The following is a 21,750-nucleotide window of genomic DNA, read 5'->3' on the forward strand; positions in this document are numbered from 1 at the left end:
TGAGTTGCAAGCCATTTTCACAATAGTCCTAAAATATTGAATTTGTTCATACCGCCGATGCTGACGCCCGGCAGAAGAGGTCGATCAGGCAGCATCTCGTCATCAGAAGTTGCAATCGTTTTGATTGCATCGTGGTAAAGAGGAGTTGAACTGGGAAGTGCGTACTTGGACATCTGAGACATTATCAGCGACAGAGGGTTCTGTGATGACGGGGCATCGGGCGAAGATGTAAATGTCACACCGGGATTCAACGAGCCTGGCTGGCTGCTTGGGGTAGAGTTGGAACTCCTTGGGGGTAGTGATCGCCCTGCAAAAGGACAGGAAGTTATATGTCACCAAAATAAGAGAAGAGGTTTAAATGACTACATATGAAATTTTTGAATATACCTGTCTCAGGATGACTTCCTCCGTTGCCTGTTACCCTGCCGACGGTCGGACCTCCTGGACTTGAAGGATCTGTTTTAGGAGACATCCATGCCGGAGAGGCCATAGCAATGGCTGGGGACTTGAGTCGCCCAGGGGAGACAGAAGGAGAGTGCAACTCATGGTTCGAAGTCCCTAATATCTGGGGAGACTTCATGGAAGAAGAGCAAGGTGTCCCTGCGCCAGAAGCAGGCGGAAGAGGAGGGTGAGGGCCAATAGGTGCAATAATGGAGGGCGACTTCTGCCCTGGAGCAGAAGGAGAAGGAAGATGAACTGGTGGTTCTCGGTTTAAGGATGGAGAACTGAGCTGATGAGGATGCTGCGCCGTAGGAGAGCTCAATGGGTGAACATTGACTGATAGGTCGGTTGGATGCCGAGAACCAGGACCCATTCCTCTGAGGTCTCCAGTGACGGGCATATGACTGAGGCGTGATGTACCACCCATCTGATTACGACCCTCCTGGTCAGGCCCAAACATCTCGGAACCAGGTTGTTGAGGATATGGCCCCTCACCCGGTCCACTGGAGAAAGGGCCATGAGTTGGAAAATGAAATGGTCCATCAGGTGCAGGGATCATTCCCACATTTCTTCTTTCATTCTGTGATGCTCGTATTCTTGCTATCTCTCCAGGACTGAAAAAGTCGCTTAAAGGCCCCCCTCTTCCAGCGCCCCTTCTGAGCTTTTGAGAGAGAGTCATGTGCTGCTGTTGAATATTTATCTGTGGGTTCATGTGCATTGAGAGGTTGCTCCCTAGAGGAGAGTCCATTACGTCTCTTATCTGAGGCCCCCCTACAGGAGAGCCCATCATTTCCCGTGAACCAGGAAAGTCCATAGGATCACCTTGATTAGAAGGTGGACCGCGGCCCATACCCAAAGTGGAGAAGTCTGGGCCCCCGGGATTATCCACAATTCTTGAGCCCTGTTGCTGCTGTGCAATCATCCGTTCAATTTCAAACCTAGGAAGCCCCTGTACCTGCCGTTTCTCCGCGATGCGGAACAATTCCTCACGAGTTACGAGTTCTGGTTCATCCTGCAAATGCTGAGGAGGGTAGCAACCGGGAAACGAACCTCCACCATCCATGTGGTTAGACATGTTCTCGAGCCAAATCCCTGGTCTCGTGGGCCTTTGGGGTCCTAGACCATCAACAGATAACAGTCCTCCTGGACTGCCAGGAAACACCCCTCCACCTGGTGGACCCCTCTGCGCATGTGCTAAGAACTTTGGACGACCGGGTCCTTCTTGATGCATGCCCACCGTTCGTACATTTCCAGGCATACCTCCTCCCATCATATTTGCAGAACCCCATTGTTGATCTCCAGGCTTGCTGTGATAGGGAGGTGGGGGTCCCCTCATTATCACGGGACCTCCATGCATTCCCATCTCAGTCATCATTCTAAAGTGCTGAGGATTTTGCATTTCCTGTTGCCTCCTCTTTTCTTGGTAGTATTCTTCTTGGAGTTTACGCCACGCGATTTGTTCTGGGGTCAGCCCTTCCAGCCCAAGTAAAGGACCCATGTCAAGGCCAGGTGAAGACATCTGATGATGAGGATGCTGTGGCAGATTGTGGTGAGGGTCCATTTCGGGGCTGTCAGTGGCAGCACTGAGTGATTGTGTTTGAGACATTATGGATTGCAGTGGTTCTTCAAACTTCTTCATGGCCCCCATTGAGGCCAAAGCAGAAAGCGCCATGCTACTACTACTGCAATCTCCAGTGTTTGTACCATTGTCACCGTCTTCAGGGATGGCGCCTCGGTCAGTACTACCGCTGTTTATTACGTTGGAAGCGTTATTTGGGAGATGACTGTTGCCGTCACCAGGGCCTCCTCTTGCTCCAGTCCGTAGAAACAGTCTCTCTATGTCCCTCAGAGTCTGCAAAGAACGCTCCCTGTGTTCCAGCTGCTCCTTGGAAAGACTGCCGGCATTCCCGGGGCCACTCCTCTGGCCTGTGTCACTCTGTAAATGTGCAGACAAGATGGAGGGACTCCCTGATGGAGAGAGAGTAGCAACCGGGAGGCCCTCTCCGTGTGCAGTTCCTGAGACTGGTCCAACAGGTGTGGATGTGCCATCTCCTTCCGGCCTACTTGAGAGAACGCAGTTACCGCTAGAGAGGCCACCAAGTCTGGTTTGAGGGGAGTCATTATCAGAGCGTCCTGCGGATGTCGGTGTTCCTGCTGCGAACAAGGGTGCGCCGCCTCCTGTGGACACGGGCTGTGGAGTTCCACTTTTGGATTTCGGGGTGCCTGTCGGTGGAGACAAGCTGGAGTTCACCTTCTCTGAGATCCTCCCCGGTTGGTAGCCCTTTGTCGGACAAAAAAAAAAAAAAAAAAAAAATTAAGATAATGGGAAATTAGTAGCATCAGTTTTACCCCGTATCCACTCTAACAGACACACGGCCCCAATTAATGCCCTGCTATCCACTTGAATAAATCAACACTGCACCTCAAATAGAACCATTTTTGTCACCTTCAGGTGGCACTACAAAGCGGCTGTAACTGTCCTTACAGGGCCAGGGTGGCATCAGGAAGGACATCCGGTGTACAAAAACAAAACAAACAAAAAGCCCCTCCCCAAAATGTAGAATATTTATTTTTATTTATTTATTTATTTATTTATTTATTTTTAAATTGGATGTCCCTACTAAATTCTATTATAAAAATATTGGGCAAATAAATGGCTCCTCATAAATAATAAAAAAAAACTTTAATGCATATGTTATGTTATGTTATGTTATGCTATGCTATACCGGACCACCTAATTCAGGCGGTTCGTTCCCTGTATGACCGGTGTCAGAGTTTGGTTCGCATTGCTTGCAATAAGTCGGACCCGTTTCCAGTGAGGGTTGGACTTCGCCAGGGCTGCCCTTTGTGACCGATTCTGTTCATTACTTTTATGGACAGAATTTCTAGGTGCATCCAGGACGTTGAGGGGTTCTGGTTTGGTGGCTGCAGGATTGGTTCTCTGCTTTTTGCAGATGATGTGGTCCTGCTGGCTTCAACGAGCCGTGACCTTCAACTCTCACTGGATCGGTTCACAGCAGAGTGTGAAGCGGCCAGGATGAGAATCAGCTCCTCCAAGTCCGAGTCCATGGTTCTCGCTCGAAAAAAGGGTGAAGTGCCATCTCCGGATGAGATCTTGCTCCAAGTGGAGTACCTCGGGGTCTTGTTCACAAGTGAGGGAAGGATGGAAAGCGAGATGGACAGGCAGATTGGTGCGGCGTTTGCAGTGATGCGGACTCTGTATCGGTCCGTTGTGGTGAAGAAGGAGCTGAACCGAAAGGGAAAGCTCTCAATTTACCGGTCCATCTACTTTCCTACCCTCACCTATGGTCATGAGCTTTGGGTAGTGACCGAAAAGGACAAGATGGTGGATACAAGGGGCCGAAATGAGTTTTCTTCGTAGGGTGGCCGGGCCCTCCCTTAGAGATAAGGTGACAAGCACTGTCATCCGGGAGAAGGCCGCAGTAGAACCCCTGCTCCTCCGCATTGAGAGGAGCCAGATGAGGTGGCTCGGGCAATCTGGTCAGGATGCCCCCCGGACGCCTCCCGGGGGAGGTGTTCAGGGCACGTCCAACCGGTAGGAGGCCTCGGGGAAGACCCAGGACACGGAGAGACTATGTCTCTCAACTGGAGCTGAACAAAGTAGCTGGGGAGAGGGAAGTCTAGGCTTCCCTGCTTAGGCTGCTGCCCCTGCGACCCGACCTAGGATAAGCGGAAGAAGCTGGATGGATGGCACATTATATTGTAAAATATTTATGAATTCAATATTACTATTAAATGCTATTATTAGAAAAATGTATTTGCACAAATAAATGGCTCCCCCTAAATAAAATAAATACAATTTTGTGCATATGCATATTGTATAATATTTGTCAATATAATATCACTATTCAATGCAATTGTAAATAAATGCTTCCTTCTAAATACAAAAAAATAAAATAAATTTAGTTTCATGCATATTCATCCATCCATCCATCTTCTATACTGCTTATCCTCACTAGGGTTGCGGGCATGCTGGAGCCTATCCCAGCTGACTTCGGGCGAGACCCGAAGTCCTGGACCCTGGACTGTTTGCCAGTCAATCACAGGGCACATATAGACAAACAACCATTCCCACTCACATTCATGCCTACGGACAATTTAGAGTCGCCAATGAACCTAACATGCATGTTTTTGGAATGTGGGAGGAAACCCACGCACGCGCGAGGAGAACATGCGCACTCCACACAGAGATGCCCAGTGGCGATTCAAACCCTCATCTTCTCGATCTCCTGACTGTGTGGCCAACATGCTAATCACTAGGCCACCGTGCAGCCCGTTAATGCATATTACATTGTAAAATATTTTTGAATTGAACAGTACTATTAAATTCTATTACTATAAAAATGCATTTGTACACATAAATGCCACCCCCATAATAAACACCTCACCTCTAATAGACACACAGTACTCTTTGAAGTTAAGTACACACCCCCGGACTTAATGTGAGAAAATATGGTTGTTATTACTGTGGTTATTATTATTGTACAGTACACTTTATTTATATAAGCACAAATTGGCGTAAGAGTCAAAGAATACAAAAGCCATTTTTGTTGAATTGGTTGGTGATTGGCAATCGTTGACGTTGGTGATGTCTGACCTGCTCCAGCTTGGCTCGTGGAACATTTTGCTGGTGAAAATGCAGAATGGAATCCATCTTTCCTTTCATAACTGCCTCTGCAGCGCTGTTAAAAGTTTTGGGATTATTAGTATCATTAATGAATTAGAATTATAGTTAGAACTGACTATTCTGTAAATGGTACGTACCTGTTGGCCAGGCTGGTTGTGAAAACATACAGCATTTGCTGTGAGGACGGCGGCGCCGGTCCCGCCTTCAGTACAGGTCCAGTTCCAGGTCCACGAGCCATTATAGGTTCAGGTGTGGGCCCGGCAGATGGATGATCAGGATTTACTTGCCTGGGACCTGGCTGTCCTCGCTCACCTAAAAAACAGAGAACAAGTCTAATATCCTGACAAACTGCAGAAGTGTTGTTGCAGCTACACCACGCAACCACTAGATAGAGCTACACCACATGTCAAAGCAAATCGAAGGGTTTCATGGAGCTCTTCTATTCCATTGCATGTGTGGAGTACCTACACACTACCATGATTATCCTTGCAAATGCAAATAAAGCCATTGACGCTGACATGTTCCGCCTGGCACGGACTCACGGTGAGTTGTGGAGCGTGGCTTGTCCTCATCGTCTTCCGTGTCAGGGCCAGAGCACCACTCATCTCCACTGTATGGTTGCTTCTTCTCCAGGACACAGCGCCGCTTACTGCGTGTCACACCCTCTTCAAGACACACACGGCAAACATGGGAATAAGCTCAAAGACGGCAAATGGAAGCAAAACAAATAAAGTTGATAGTTTTCCAATGTAAAAATGTGGCATACGTTCACACAGATGAATTACCAATCCAATACAAGAGCTTCATCAAACATTATTCACGTACACAAGTCATTTACATTTTGTCATAAGGTTTCATTTGGGTGTATGATAACCTGGAAGTAATACTACTAATAATCCTGTGCAAAAATCTGCAGTCCGCAGGATGAGAGTCCAGAGTGCTCGCCATCCAGCTACAAGCACGGACTGTCAACTCGTTGCACAGCTGCACCAACAAGCATACATTACAACAGCAACCTCAACACGCTGTGAAAATATGCCCCCTGGTGGCCATGAGCAGCATGGGGATGACGTCATAGCCAGTAAGTGCTATGATCTTCTGTTGATGCCAGGATGAGTCCTGCACTAGCTTTTATTGTTGGCCAGTAAAATAAATCATTATCAGTCATTTGCAGGGGTGTCCAAAAGCTAGTCCCGGTGCCTTTGCCGGCCAACAGCTTTTTACTGGCCTGTGGCATATTTTAAAAATAAAATTCCAACACAGCATCAGAACATCAGGAAAGAACATTAGGGACATAATGAAAATAAAATAAATGAATGTTTCCAAGAAAAAAAAGCTATAATTCTGCAACAAAATAGTTGACATTTGCATTTGGAATTTTGAGATGTCAGCTGTTTTGTCTTTAAATATGTTGAACTGCTAAATACAGTAATCCCATGCCGTTACACACTTTGAATTTTGTGGCTTCACTGTCACGGTTTTTCACACATTAATTCATAAATCATGCCATTTCTTGATTGAATATGGCTTTTTGGTAGTATATTTAAGTAAATGTCACACATATTGCCTAAATGAAGCATTTTAAGCCATAAAAAGGCTAAATGAAGTAAAATACAAATATGAGGCATTCAGAAGACGTATTCAAAAGACGTTGGTTGAGACACACAAGCACCAGACTTGATCGCTGGAACAGGTTTGAATGATGTCACAACAGGCACAATTATCCCGAACACAGGCTACTGTTGCAGCCGCAACCCACGGCAAGCTAAAACTCAACTCTGAACCCCCGACGTCACTTCCTGTCTGCACCACCGCAACAAACTTACAGCAGCACACACAAGCACGACTCTTATTTATGTCTTAAATGTTTTATTATCTCTGCTATATTGGGTAATAGGAGTATAAAGGTGACTATGTGATGTTATTTCATGTCTTGAGGGCTCTAATAATGTTAAAACCCGTATGGTTGAACTAGGAAAATATTCCATTTGCAAATAAGGAACCCAACTTGGCGGAAATTCACTTATCATGGTCGTGTCTGGAACCAATTAACTGTGATAAACGAGGGTTTACTGTGTATGACAACATACGGCCCTCGGTGGAAAAAGTTGGGAGTTCCCTGGAATGCATCAACAAGTGCTGCATATGAAGCATCTTTCACAGATCAACGGGGAACTCCTCCGGCCTCCCTGGGTTGACTACATTGTGTGACCTTGTGAGCAAGGACAAAGCCTTGATGCTTTTTGTTTTTTTTTTTTAAATCTGAGACACGTCAGTGCCGCTATCAGTGCCTCGGGGGCGGCGGGGGTGGGGCGTGAGTTGTTGGGGGGGGGGGGGGGGGGGCTTTTCTGGCGCTCCGCTTAAAAGGTCGGGGCATTTCTGTCCTTATGTCTGAGCACTTCCTGCCGGAGGAGGTGAGCGCATGTAATGTTTGTAGAGATCAGAGTGATAGCGAGATGACAGGAAGTGAGCGCATGCGTGTGCAGCGAGCTTTAAAATGTCTCACCTGCCTTGGCGTCGGCCTCCAGGGCTTTAGGAGCAGCGTGCCGCAAATCACCAGAGTCCACAGAGACGCTCCTCTCCCGCTTGCTTTTGGTTTTTAGCATCCCTCCGACGCTGCTCGCCGATTGGCTGGCAGCCTTTGGCGCAGAGTTGCTTTTGTGGACCCCATGGCCCCCCCCGGCGCCAAGGCGGCTCTTGGGCCCCAGGTGACCGGTGGCCGCCTGCTGCTGCTGAGGCGGAGCCTGCAGGTTGACGGCGGCTATTTGAGATCGTCCGTCCCCGCTGTGCTGCTTGCCATGATTGGCCAGTTTATTGTCAGTAAGCATTTGATTGGCTGCTGAGAGAAACTGAGGACCGCTGTAGGAGAAAAGTTGTGCCCTCGACTGGAGTTCACATTACCGTCAGGCAACGCTGAGGGAGAAACCACAAATAACAGGATTGTAATTTTTTTTACAATGAATTACATAATACAATACAGTCTATATATCAAATGTACTGTATGTATTTGTATATCAAATAGGGATGTCGATCCGCTGTATTTTGAAGATCGAATAATATCGGCTTCCGCCACGAGATCGGGCCGATCCGGTTGCCGTATAGCGTTCGTAACTCTGGGCCACACGCCAACACGGCAGGTGCGGTAATGCGCCTCAAAGCTGGCTGCCACTCGACTCACGCCACCCGCAAGAAGAAGAAGAGGCAAAACCACCATGCATGTCTGCTGTGTACTGTGGTGATGTTAGTTTAAGATGGCCGTTGGTTATTTAGCTTTGTACCTACAGTGGTAGTTCACCCTCACTGTGCCCGGACTGCTGTGTCATGGTGCGGGAGCTCGCACAGGGAAGTGCCGCTGTACAGTGGCGGCGCTTCGTGGCGGCCAATGGTGGCCGCGGCCACCCTTCCCCACTCTCCGGCCACCCCATTAGCCAACTAGACATTTCAGGTATCAACTTATTGCCACCCCTATGTGAGTAGTATATTAAGAGACCGTCAATAAATTACTATTGCTGTGAAGAGACATTTATAAATCTAGAGTCCTACGCAGAACACACAACCTCATCAAGGACAGCACACATCCACAACACTCACTATTCACACTCCTACCGTCAGGCAGACGCTACAGGAGTTTGAAGTCCAGGACCACAAGGCTGGCAAACAGCTTTTACCCACAGGCCATCAGGCTCCTCAACGAAGCACTCGCACACGCAACACACGCACACACTCATAGCACTTTATTTATTTATTTATTTGTATTATTTACTTGTATTAATGTCTCGTCTGTTGTTGTTGCTTAATTTATTGGTATATATGTTTATGTGTTTATGTTTCTTATGTTCTTATTCTTTCATTTGTTTTCTTTCTTTTCTTGGGAGAATGAACAGAATAAGATTTTCATTGCATGGTATAACTGCTGTTGTACTATGCACATGACAATAAAACTCTCTTGAATCTTGAAGAGTGTTAAAAAAGTCATATACTGTATTCTAAATCACAGCACAAATTGATCTATAACCTTGTCAAATGATTAGTCCTACCCTATTTTGTGCGCTGATTTTTTCCAATGTTACCTTTTATTGAATGGACTTTTATTGGATTAGGGACCTGACTCACAAAGGTTTGTTACTAAAGCCAAACAATATTGTTGGTCAAAAAGTAAATTCAGCAATACATTGGTTTCATTATTTTAATTCTTTGAAGAGCTATTTTCATAACCATACTCTATTCCACAAATTCATGTTTGTAACAAATGCTTATTATTTAGAAAAAAATAAAGAAAAAAGGATTGGGATCGGATTAGCAAGACTATAAAAAAAAATCGGATTGGAAGCCTAAAAATGTGGATCGGGACAACCCGAATATCATACTGCCATCTACAAGTGTAAAAAGAAGCAAACTGTTCATATTAAAACTTAAGACCTATAAAAACACTAACTTTTTATTCCGAAAGTTATGTTGCTTTATATACCAAAGGCAGCTCACACATGACACTTTTTAACCTCCTACAAGTGTAAAAAGAAGTCAACCATGGTTAATACTGAAGCGTAAAGTCTCCTAAGACAACCCTTCAGTTGCGGCCATTTCAGACAATTTCCACTGATCTTTCAAGGAACACAGAATATTGTGTTCTATGGCTATTTAAACATCACCAAAAAAAGTTTGTTTCTACTTTTTTGTTTCTTTGCTAATCAGCAGTAGAACACAGGTAAGTTTCAGGAAAATGTCAATTTCCGACTAGAAAAGGGAGAAAATCAGCTTTTTGTGAAAAGATACATTTCAAGCATAACTTTCACTTTGACACAAATATTCTTTGCTTTTGTGGCAGCTCAAATATCTAAACAACCATACAACATAAACAATACCAAAATATTGGTTGTTTTGCATCAAAATAACAATCTATTTACAAATATAAACACCACGAACTATTTACAATTTTCACATTTGGAACTGAACTATGTGTGTGCATGCATTCAAATTTCCCGACAATGCGTAATCTTCTGCACATGACACTCCTCTACGCTCTCTCACATCCTCCTTCCTGTCATGTGTGGTTTTTCCCTCCAGATGAACCCTGCTGAGCGTTTATCAAATGCACTTCTGCCACCTTGTGGCCGTTTTTATGGCTTAAAATTGCTCTGAAGTGAAATCCATTAGTGTGGAGTTGCATCATCACCTCTTTTTGACTATGGTGCAAAAAAAAACAAAAACGTAAAAGACGTTTAAATACATTGTTGGGATCGGCCGCTCGGGCTTATAAAAATGTATAACTATGTATTTCAAGTGTAAAAGGAAGTCAATATTTTGAGGTAAAGTCCATTAAAATATTGGCCAAGACATAATGTTGCTTCATGTCACAAATCACAGCTCACATGATAGTTTTTAGCATATTTAACTGTTTACAAGTGTAAAAGGTAGATAACCCTTGTTAATAGTAACATGTAGAGTCCATAAATACTGAAGCCTTCAATGACAAAAGGTCCAGTGTTGCTTTATGGAGCTTTTTAATTGTCAAGCAAGTGTAAAAAGAAGTTCAGCAGTGTCAATATTAAAACATTAAAGCTGTCTATGCATTCTTCTACTCTCACCTTCTTCTACCTTAATATACATTGCTGATGCTGCTCATTGTTTTAGAAGAAGTGGTGCCCACCCCCAAAAACAGCCAAAGAAAAAGCCAAACGGTAATTGCCCGATAGACTGATGTCACCTGTGTGACCATTTGGCATGTCGGCGGCTCCAACTATGAAGTTTTCTTCAACTTGAGAGGCAAGTTTTCGCCGAAAAGTTCTTTGAATTAGGAATTGTACAACCCCAGAGGTGTTTGACTTTAGGGGTTTCATTGTAGCAATTAGAGCTTAAAAATGACGTGATACTCAACCTGTGGCTGACTGGAAACAGACTGAGGCTCCGGGTTAGGCCTGACGCCGCCATGCTGCTCCTCCCTCGTCATGCTTCAGTGGACACACTTGGACCTGGACGTCAAGGAGACAATGAGATCAGGAGTCATCTTGGAGACAATCCCCGCCATCCTCCTCAGCCTTGGCGTCAACACCAGCAAAGACTGGAACCAGACGGAACGCTGATAAGAGAGCAAAGGCCTCGCACGGTGAACACATTGTGTCTTTAACGGCCTGCCGGCAGATTGTTTGGACTTGGAGATTGTGGGCGTGGCCTGATGCTCTGAAGTAGCCCAGCAGCATTCTGGGTCCCTCCCCTTTGGCCACACGTTGCCAAACACAGGAAGACATTCCACAACGCTTTCTGGAGCAATACCTGACTCACCCTGCCCACATGCCTTACTCTTGAAAGTGTTACGCTGCTAGCCGAGAACCGTAACACATTTATTCTGCTGTGCCTTTCACACAGACCCAAGCAACATGGCAACGTGGCATCCCTGCAACAACTGCTTCTTGTAAATTTCACCTCCCGGTCCTGGCATTGCGGAATACTCTTCCACACAAGCGACATCCTATCTCCGTTACGGCTCGACTTTGTTTCAGGCAGCGTGAAAGGGGCTTAAGTGGCCAACAGTTTGACATTTACCCCATTTAGCAGTACTGTAAATGCTCCAATGAAGGCCTCTATTCCAGTGATTTCCAACCCATTTGCATTTGGTACTGGGCCGCACAGAAAGAAAAAATAATTTCCATTATGTTTTATTTTGAAAAGTGGCTGGATTCTCTCTGTTACATCCTTCTCACTTGACGCATGTCCATTGTGCGTGTGCTAACTTTATCTCATGCCGCACTGATAGACTACTACTGTATTTTTACCATTTTTCTTTCACCTCATATTTGGTGTCAAATGCTGATACTATGTGGGAATACATAAAGGTAAGTTTTGATGACTTACTGAGTGCTAATGTGCACATTTGTGTCAAGTTAATTCATGCTATCACACTGCCTTTTACCACACGTGTCAAACAGCGATGTAATAATCTCTCTGGAAAAACTCCAGGCTTGAACTGGTGGATGGTGGGTCGGCATTCTTTTTGTGCTTTTAATTTGATGTTATTCATGTCTTAGTTTTACACAATACATAATAAATAAGATAAATTAGATCGCTATAATGCACAAGCCCCCCCAGTCCGCGGAAGATTTGTGGGAACACAAGCCGGTCCGTGGGTCAAAAAATTGTGGGAACCATTGCTCTATTCCACTAATGTGGAGTCTTCTATAGTCGCCGGGTGCGTGGTCGACAAGCACAAATAGCAGGCAACCTCTGGATGTCGTTTTTTTTTTAACAAGTCCACAAGATCCGTACCACTATTACAAGATTGGCTGCGTTGCTGCAGTGTTGTGCAATGTGTAAATAACCCTGTGGTCAAAGAAAGCTATAGTTTCCTTTCCACTTTCTCATGCACTCCAAATCATTATTTAAAGCAAAAAAACTTACAGTAATTGGTTCCAGACCCAACTGTGATAAATGGACTTCTGCGGGGTAAGATTCCTTATTTAGAATTGGAATATTTTCATAATTAGAGCATAGGAAATCTGTTTACAACCTTCTAAATACGGTTTTTAACATTATTAGAGCCCTCTAGACATGAAATAACACCTTTGTTGTCACCTTTACACTCATATTACCCAATATAGGAGACATAATTAGCCAATAAAGCCATTTAAGACACAAATAAGACTTGGAAGTGACATCGGGGGTTCTGAGTTGAGTTTTAGCTCAGCGTTGTTTACGGCTGCAACAGTAGCCCCTGTTAGGGATTATAGTAATCCCTCGTTTATCGCGGTTAACTGGTTAAAGACCCAAGTGAATTTCCGTGAAGTAGGATTCAATATTAATAAATGGAATATTTTCATAGTTATGGCATAGAAAACCTGTTTACAATCTTCTAAATACGGGTTTTAACATTATTAGAGCGCTCAAGACATGAAATAACACCCCTGTTGTCACCTTTACAGTTGTATTACCCAATATAGGAGATACAATCAGAGAAAATAAGACATATTAAATATAAATAACATAGACTCACATGTTAGCAGTTCTTGTTGTTTTTTTCTGAACAGTGTACATCCAGCTTACTTCCGTGTGGTTTTAAATGGCTTTACACTCGTATTAGCCAATATAGTAGACAGAATAAGCGAAAATAAGCCATGTAAGACGTAAATAAAACGCCTGCTGGAGCAGTGTCACAGTAAACGTGTTCCCTAGGTAACCTTAGTGACGAGTCGAGTGCCCTGTAGTGTCTTAGATAACACATGACACAGTAGCCAATGTAGAATGCAGTACTAAATATGTCTCCATCCACATTTTTTGGCTTCCGATTCGATACGACTTTTTTAATAGTCTTGCCGAGCCAATGCCGATCCTTTTTTTTTTTTTTTTTTTAATAATACGTTTTTGTTACAAACATGAATTTGTGGAAATGAACATGGTTCTTAAAATAGCTCTTCAAACCATTAAAAATAATGCAACCAAAGTATTGCTGAATTTACTTTTTTAATAATGTTTGGCTTTTGAAACAAACTTCTGTGAGTCAGGTCCCTAATCCAAAAAAATATACTGTACATGCAATAAAACAGTCGATCCAATAAAGGATAAAATTGGAAAAATGGGTGTGCAAAATACTTTTAGGGTTGGACTAATCATTTGACATGGTAATAGATCAATTTGTGGCGTGATTTAGAATATATGACATTTTTTAACCAACTCTATAGTAATTTATTGACAGACCCTAGTGTAAACAACCAGCGGTTAGAGCCAGCACTTCCCATGCGAGCAGTGGTGGACCCAGAAATTTTTCATTGGGGTGGCCAAGGTAGGACCCTTTAGTCACTTAGGGGTGGCAATAAGTTGATACCTGAAATGTCTAGATGGCCAGTGGGGCCACTGCGTGCGAGCTCCCCGCACCATGACACAGCAGTGCGGGCACAGTGAGGGGGAACTACCGCTGTAGCTACGGAGCCCAATATCCAACATCCAACGTGAAACTAACTTGACACCGGTACACAGTGGACACGTCTGCATGGTGGTGTTGCCTTTTCTTGCAGGTGGCGGGAGTCGAGTAGCAGCCAGCTTTGAGGCTCATTACCGCACCTACCGAAAATGCTTAATTTAGCCCAAGAATAAATACAGTTTGCTTAAATATGCATTTTTTTGTGTGCTAAAAATAGGCCGTATTCAACCACAAAACAGTGATCATTTATTCAATAACTTTAGGAGAAAAAAAGAAACGCGATACAGTGAGGGAGCAAAGATCGAACTGCGATACTGCGAGGAACGTCTGTACTGTATCTGTTCTGTACTGATATCATTCAACCCTGCAATAAAAGCCTACAAGCAGCTGTTTGCAAAGTACAAGGAAGAAGAGTCCACGACTACACTCACTACGAACTCTTCACTCTCATGCGAGTTCATTGTCAGTACTCACCCATTATCAAATTATGTCCTGCTATGTCTTTTTCATACATATTATTAATCATGACTGTCATATGAAGTAGTTAGGGTGACAAGAAATGTGACTTCTGTTTTACCACATTACCTTATCATTTTCCTATGTATTCAACCAGAAGAGAGTGCATTGGGAATACACGAAGAGAACAAATGTATTGCAATTGATGTAAAACAGATGGGGGGTAGGTTTAAATAAGCTTTGCTTCATCCTACTGCCTTTGGACATGCTGGGAATTGTAATATGTGTTGTATTCCAATGTAACTTGTATGCATGTTCAAATAAATTAAACCATTACCATTGTTGTGCCGCCAATCAAGTCTGGTGCTTTTACAGTAACATTACTGACACCTAGTGACCAGTGTAGAATACTACACTTTAACGTGTCTTCCGAATGCCTTATGTTTGTGTTTTACTTCTTTTAGCCATTTTTAATCAATTAAATTAATTTAGACAAAGAATATGTATAATTCGCTTAAAAATGCATATTTTTGACTACAAATAGGCTTTATTCAACCACGACAGTATGATTTATTCATTCATATATATTTGAATATTTTTGGTAGAGTGAAGCTGCAAAATTGGAAGTGCAAAGTGTCGAGTGATTACTGTACTCTTATAATGACTTTTCACATTTCTCTCCAATTATGACGTTTCCAATTAACGTGCTCTTTGCGGTTCAGGTAAATAAAGGCTCCAGCTGGAATTACAGCATTCACTGTCACTTCCGCTTCCAATTACAAGAGGACACCTCCCCTCGTAGTGCCACCTGCCTGTAAACAAGTTCTGTAAAGACTTCCTGTTTCCGCTTTATCCAACAACACTCACCTAGGCTCAGTCACCTTTGTCAGTCAAAGGGTGAACACAATGGCGTAATTAGTCATTAATTAACTCAAGAACAAGGAGACGCCTTGTTTGCCGGGCTGGCGCTCCATCACTCATTAACTTAGCAGGGGTCGGTCGGACATCACTCCTGATTGACGAATGTGACTCAGCGGCTTTGTGGATCGCACGGCGAGGGCAGACTAATAACATGCCGAGCGGCTGACCTTCGAGTAGACGGCCGAGAGACGGGAGATAGGCCTATCTCCGAGCGACCTGGAAGATAGCAGCCAGACGCCCACTTCAAGGAGAACAAGTCGAGGTCGACGCCATCGCGAGATGTGAATGCTCGCGTTGATCCACCAGTTGAGGAAAACGCACACGTCATCAGATTCTCACATAGTTTTGCAAATATTTGGGGATCAAATCAGAAAAAGTTCATTATTTTCCACTGCATTTATCGTATCGCTGTTCTGTGTTAACACAACACCTGGCAATTTTCCAGCTGTGTCGGTAGTGTCAAAGCCCCAACAAAGGAAACATATTGCCTGCGTGAACGGGTAGGTACAAAGTTTAACACCCCCGACACTGAAAGTAATTGTTGCATTTCAAAAAGTATTTTAAACGTCATGCTGACATCATCTCGTCGGGCTGCGGGCTGATGTGTTGCTGTGCACTTGCATCAGACTGTTAAAACGGAAAATCCATTTAAAAGCGAGATTATTGTTTACTGTTGCAATTTTAATCATAGTTAATTGCATCCCAAAATAGTTGTCGATCACTTGGATTATTGATTAATTGGCAGTTAACTCTTACAGCTCAAAAGGAAATAACAAATATTCACATTTGAGAGGCTGAAATCAGAGGATATTTACAGTTTATATCAAAAAAGGATTAATCAAACACCAAAATAGTTGTCGATTAATTGGATAATCAATTAATCATTGATTACTTGTTGCAGGTATAAAGGAAATGTAAACATTGTCGCGTGAGAGGCTGAAGTCAAAGGATATTTACATTTTTGTATTTAAAAATGGAGGAAAAGGCTTCTTGAGACGTCATCTGTACTTCTGTGTAGAAGGTGTCGGACGTTTCGCTCCTCATCCGAAGAGCTTCGTCAGCAAACTAATAAGTGCTGGTAGCTTAGGCCTTAAATACAGTAAGAGTGGGCGGAATTGGTGTGCCAACACCCTCCTCCTATTGGTTCGTTACACTAAGCCTGCATTCCTCATCTTTACAGTGGTATAATCCTATCCTGTTATTCACACCTACGATAAAAGGGAAGTGTCGCTCCCTGAATTGGGTATGAACGACTCTGATACTGGCTTGTTAGCATCTATTGTTCTGGCTCGGCCCTGCCTTCACCTCATTTGCAAGACTAAGAGCTGTGGGTTTTGGTCTCAGTGAGGTGAAGGCAGGGCCGAGCCAGAACAATAGATGCTAACAAGCCAGTATCAGAGTCGTTCATACCCAATTCAGGGAGCGACACTTCCCTTTTATCGTAGGTGTGAATAACAGGATAGGATTATACCACTGTAAAGATGAGGAATGCAGGCTTAGTGTAACGAACCAATAGGAGGAGGGTGTTGGCACACCAATTCCGCCCACTCTTACTGTATTTAAGGCCTAAGCTACCAGCACTTATTAGTTTGCTGACGAAGCTCTTCGGATGAGGAGCGAAACGTCCGACACCTTCTACACAGAAGTACAGATGACGTCTCAAGAAGCCTTTTCCTCGATGGACAACTCCTGTACGACTGAGAGCCTACACAGACGTATTTAAAAATGATTAACAGAATACCAAGATAGTTGTCGCTTAGTTGAATAACTGATTAATCATCAGTTAATCCCTCCAGATTATTTGTAGTATATTTCCATTATTTCTTGTGGGAAAATTCCTAAATTAGGCCTTAGAAGTTTAAGATTTTTAAAGCTAACATAATCCAACAATTGGTTGACCTGTAATCACAAAACACATGCAGATAAAACGATAACCAATGTCAACAATAACCAAGACTGCTTGCTCATATTAAAAATAAACACGTCTCTCGTACATGCTTAATTTGACATTTCAAATGAATGATTGAGATGTATTTTAAGCGTCAGTCAGGGTGCTAAAGTGCACGCTGACATACTTTGGAAATGTACACACACCAGTTGAGCTTGTTATGCAGAAAAAAAAGCAGGCTGCTATGACTCATCAGATGTGTGCACACAGACTGATTAGACGCCGTTGCTCAGCTCGCAGGCCGCCAATCACGGCCTAAACACACCAAACCATGTCGGCGTCTCTCGACCAGCGATCCAAGCTGTCGGCCGGCAGCTGCCAGATCATTCAGCGCGGTGACTGGCAAATGAAAGCTGTTAATTCCATGCAGCCCGAGCATCTGCTGCTTGCGTCACTGTTTGCCTCTCCAAGCCTCGGCAGCGGCGGCTCCAGTCCCGACTTAATGTGCTCATTAGTGTTCCTTAACATGATGCTCATTTACGCCCTTCCTCTGTGGTCAAACCAACTGTCAGAAACTTGATCAATACAAGAGTCTCAGCTATTTCCCTTGCATTTTTAAACACTTTGCTTGTTCACCACACAAGTAAAATAACAGCCGGTTGAGTTGCAGACCTCCATCAAGGCCTACCAATCCTAATTTAGATATAGAGACATGTAAACATCCGTGTCAGTAGGTTTCCCCTTCACCCAGTCACCAGTTTCACAGGACACGCCGACATCATGTTTGCGCAATTCAAATTGCCGCAAAACAACAACCTCCTCGGCGGAGGTAATTAGTCAATTCATAGAAAAGCCACAAACAGCAAGCGGTCAAGCGCCAACCTCCACCAATGGGACAATGTTCTTTACTACTCTTTGACAATACACTAAGGTTGAAGGGTTGAAAAAGACCTTCTTATCGGTCTATAAGAAGTACATTAGTAACAGTGGTTCATACAAAGGTACGGTGGTTTGGGCAATAATTAATCGATGACTTGATGATCAATCAATTATCCAGTTAATCCAACACCTAACGGTTTGTGTTTGCTTCATACTGACTTGGTCCGTCTAATCTTACTGAATTAATCGAAACATCAAGCTTCAGATTAATAGTTGTAGTTAATTGTTTAACAGCTGGTGGTTTGGTCTGCAACATAGATGTCTGTTTTCATAGATGAATTAAGAAATAAAAAAATATTCACATTTGAGAGGCTGAAATTTGAGGATATTTAAATCAAACAAGGATTCATCGAATACCAAAATAGAAATAGTTGCTGATTAATTTAATCACTGATTCATCCATGGTTTCACCTCTAAAAGAACAACAAGGAACTCTCCCAATGCTAACGTGAGTCCATGTCTTATTTTCTCTTATTATGTCTCCTAAATTGGGTAATAGGAGTGTAAATACTATGCATATGACAATAAAACTCTTGAATCTAAAAGTGATCGACGTAAAACAGCAGGCTTTTATTGCAGGTTTGAATGATCTCGCAACAGGCACAGGATTTCCGCTACACATTCATTTGAAGCAATATATTTTATGAATAGATATACTGTATGTGCTATATACATTAGATACATATACAGCTTATTTACACACATATTGACCACAATTAGTTTAAAATATCATAAAAATTGGGAAACGATATTGGCTTTTTTGCCAATATCCGATATGCCGTTATTGTCCAACTGTCAATTTAGCTCAGTAATGTGGAGGTACTTCGAATTCAGAATATTAAAAAATCTTTTTCACCACCTTAAACCTTGGCACAACGTCCAAGTCTGCCGCCCTCCTGTTGCGTTCCTCGTGAAAGGAAAAGCAAAGTGGTGTGCTGTCATGAAGAGGTGTCCTATCACATTGCGAAGATATGGTCCCCGTTGCAACAGTGGAAAAAACGGCTTTAAAAACCTGCTGACAACGATGGACTCGTGATGTCCCACGAGCTTCTCAGACACAATTATTTAGCACGACAAGCTCTACCACAAATGTACAAGGAGGACAGACAGTTGCTAAGCCTGATGCACTTTACAGGTTGGTGTTCCTAGCACAAAATAAGGAACATGCTTGTGTCTTCTAAAATGTGTCTACTGTTCAATTTAAAGTATTTTTGAGTTGCTGACATTTTAAAATGTCCTCTTTAACCGGGCACTTCGTATTTTGTTGTTTAGTTATTAGCTGAGGATTTGAGCATAGCTAAAGGTTCATTACAAAAAAGATTCCATTTGACTTTTTCTATATTTATTTAAAAAAGAGAATGGCCTACTTTATTTGAGAGGTTATTTTTAGATAAGATTTTTTTACGTGCAAGCTTTAAACCTTCAAAAAACATCCTGATGTTAAGTATTTACAGTCAAACCTGTCTATAGCGGCCACCAAAGGGAAACGGCAAAAGTGGCCGCTATAGGCAAGTGGCCGTTATAGACAGGTTGGCGGCCATTTTGAATTTGTGCACGCACATATTAACATGTCTGTGATTAGAAGCTTGTTGTGTTTGCAGATACATATAATTATACTGTTACATGTTGACCAGTAGAGGGCACTGTGGGACTGCGGATAAAAGTTGTAAAGAACAACTAGGCTTGTTATTCTACATCACCCACAGAACAAAGCTGTGCTACTATATATACGGCAGAGTGTCATTACAGCTTTAGTTCATCAGGAAGTGACGGTGCGACGTCACGAGCAGGAGAGCTAGGCTGAGTGCTAGCTGTGAGTTTGGAGAGAGTTGGGAAGTGTGTTTATGTTGGTGTGGATGTAAAGTCCTGCAGTGTTCTCCGTTGTTAATAAAGCCATTAAAGTGCATCGGCGACGTGGGTCTGTCCTTCCCCACAACAAGCGGCATTACAGTATTGACCAGTGCACATTGTCTCACACCAGGAAATAAACTGTGTCACTGTCTGCAACAAGCTCAAAAGAAGACGGCTTTTTTATGTGGAACAACTGACAGTTTGTGTGGATCTTGTGAATGATTGTGACTGAGCTAGGACTCAGTAATTAAAGTCTACACACAACGGCTTCATTGCTTAAAAAACGAAACTTTTTCGTGCATGAAGCTTTTGCTTGAGTCAGTATTTTGGCCGCTATAAGTGGTCAGATATTGACCAAGGGATACAAAATGGGTGGCCGCTGGCCGCATTAGACAGGTGACCGCTATACACAGGGTCTATAACACGCACATTTTCTGCGGGGGATTTTTCAGTGGCCGCTATAGGCAGGTGGCCATTATATACAGGTGGCTGCTAAGACAGGTTTCACTGTATTTTAATAAAACATCTTGACTCGCATATTTGGCTTTGATTTTATCCAAATTCACTATGCTTAAAAAAATAATTATATCGATATTCAACCTAAATATATCGGAATTTTGGTCCATATTGCCCAGCCCTAGCCAGCGTGTGTGATCGCTCGCGTTTCAATCTCATTCCACTTTCTGGCATTTTTGTTTACACGCCTGGCTGGCAGCATCTAGCTAGCTCGGAGCTACAAGTGGGTATTACGTTCATGAGCTACATCAATCAATCATCTTCACAACTTAATTTACTTACAAGTGCCACTTAGTCTTGCTATCATTACAATACTTATGGCTTGTCTTCAAAACAATAGCTGTGTGTGGAAGTTGTGCAACAGAAACATAGTGTGTACAGCTTTAGACAGTAATGCTATCACAGGGGTCTCCAACAGGTAGCCGAGTTGAGGAGTTCACCAAAGAATATTTGCTTCACCTTAGTATTTTTTTTTTTTTTTTTAAGTGTTTTATTCAAACATGGCACCTGTGTTTAATAACAAATGAGCACACTGAATGGAGATGTGCTTTGCAAATAAAGTGCAATTTAAATGTTGGCAGTGCTCTCAGCCATTAAATTAACAGTCGCTCAGTTTCTCGGTTCATGTTCTGCTAGAAAAAGTAAAAAATAAATATGTTAATAAATAAGTAATTACAGACGCAGCAGCGGCAAGACACAGCGGCAGCAGTCCGCCCTCCCATGCAGCCCACCACCACAGATTCAAAAAATCTTAGAGGGAAACCCTGAAGCACAATAACCCCTACTGTTGCGGCCCTAACCCACGCCAAGCTAAGACTTAACTCTAAATCCCCGATGTCACTTCCTGGCCACACCATCGGAACACATTTACAGCAACACACACGAGCACGAGTTTGACTTATGTCTTATATGTTTTATTTTCTCTTATTAGGTCTACCATATTGGGGGATAGGAGTGTAAAAGTGACTATGGGGTGTTACTTCAGGTCTAGAGGGCCCTAATAATGTTAAACACTGTATTTAGAAGGTCGTAAACATTGTTTTCTAAGCTCTAACTACAAAAATATTCCATTTATAAATAAGGAATCCGACTTTGTGGAAACTGACTTATCACTGTCGGGTCTGGAACTGATTAACCGTGCTAAAAAAGGGATAACGGTATATGAATTAATGATGCCATTTA

General features: G+C 43.1%; 1 protein-coding gene across 3 annotated transcripts in view; it reads right to left on the reverse strand.

Annotated features, from left to right (window-relative positions):
* The window catches only part of bcl9l (bcl9 like), a 32,048-nt gene that overhangs the window by 1,601 nt on the left and 8,697 nt on the right, over nucleotides 1–21,750 (reverse strand). The window contains exons 2-8 of one of the 3 annotated variants that reach the window (XM_054795266.1): nucleotides 10,965–11,058; nucleotides 7,596–8,002; nucleotides 5,632–5,754; nucleotides 5,227–5,401; nucleotides 5,060–5,144; nucleotides 388–2,722; nucleotides 53–307 (exon numbers count right to left, since the gene is read on the reverse strand). In XM_054795266.1, the coding sequence (XP_054651241.1) occupies nucleotides 53–307; nucleotides 388–2,722; nucleotides 5,060–5,144; nucleotides 5,227–5,401; nucleotides 5,632–5,754; nucleotides 7,596–7,917 (3,295 nt within the window). In that variant the 5' untranslated portion in view covers nucleotides 7,918–8,002; nucleotides 10,965–11,058. The remainder of the gene's footprint in view (nucleotides 1–52; nucleotides 308–387; nucleotides 2,723–5,059; nucleotides 5,145–5,226; nucleotides 5,402–5,631; nucleotides 5,755–7,595; nucleotides 8,003–10,964; nucleotides 11,059–21,750) is intronic. The other 2 variants (XM_054795267.1, XM_054795268.1) reach the window with 2 other exon arrangements.

This window comes from Dunckerocampus dactyliophorus, chromosome 12, assembly GCF_027744805.1.
Source record: "Dunckerocampus dactyliophorus isolate RoL2022-P2 chromosome 12, RoL_Ddac_1.1, whole genome shotgun sequence".
Taxonomy (NCBI): domain Eukaryota; kingdom Metazoa; phylum Chordata; class Actinopteri; order Syngnathiformes; family Syngnathidae; genus Dunckerocampus; species Dunckerocampus dactyliophorus.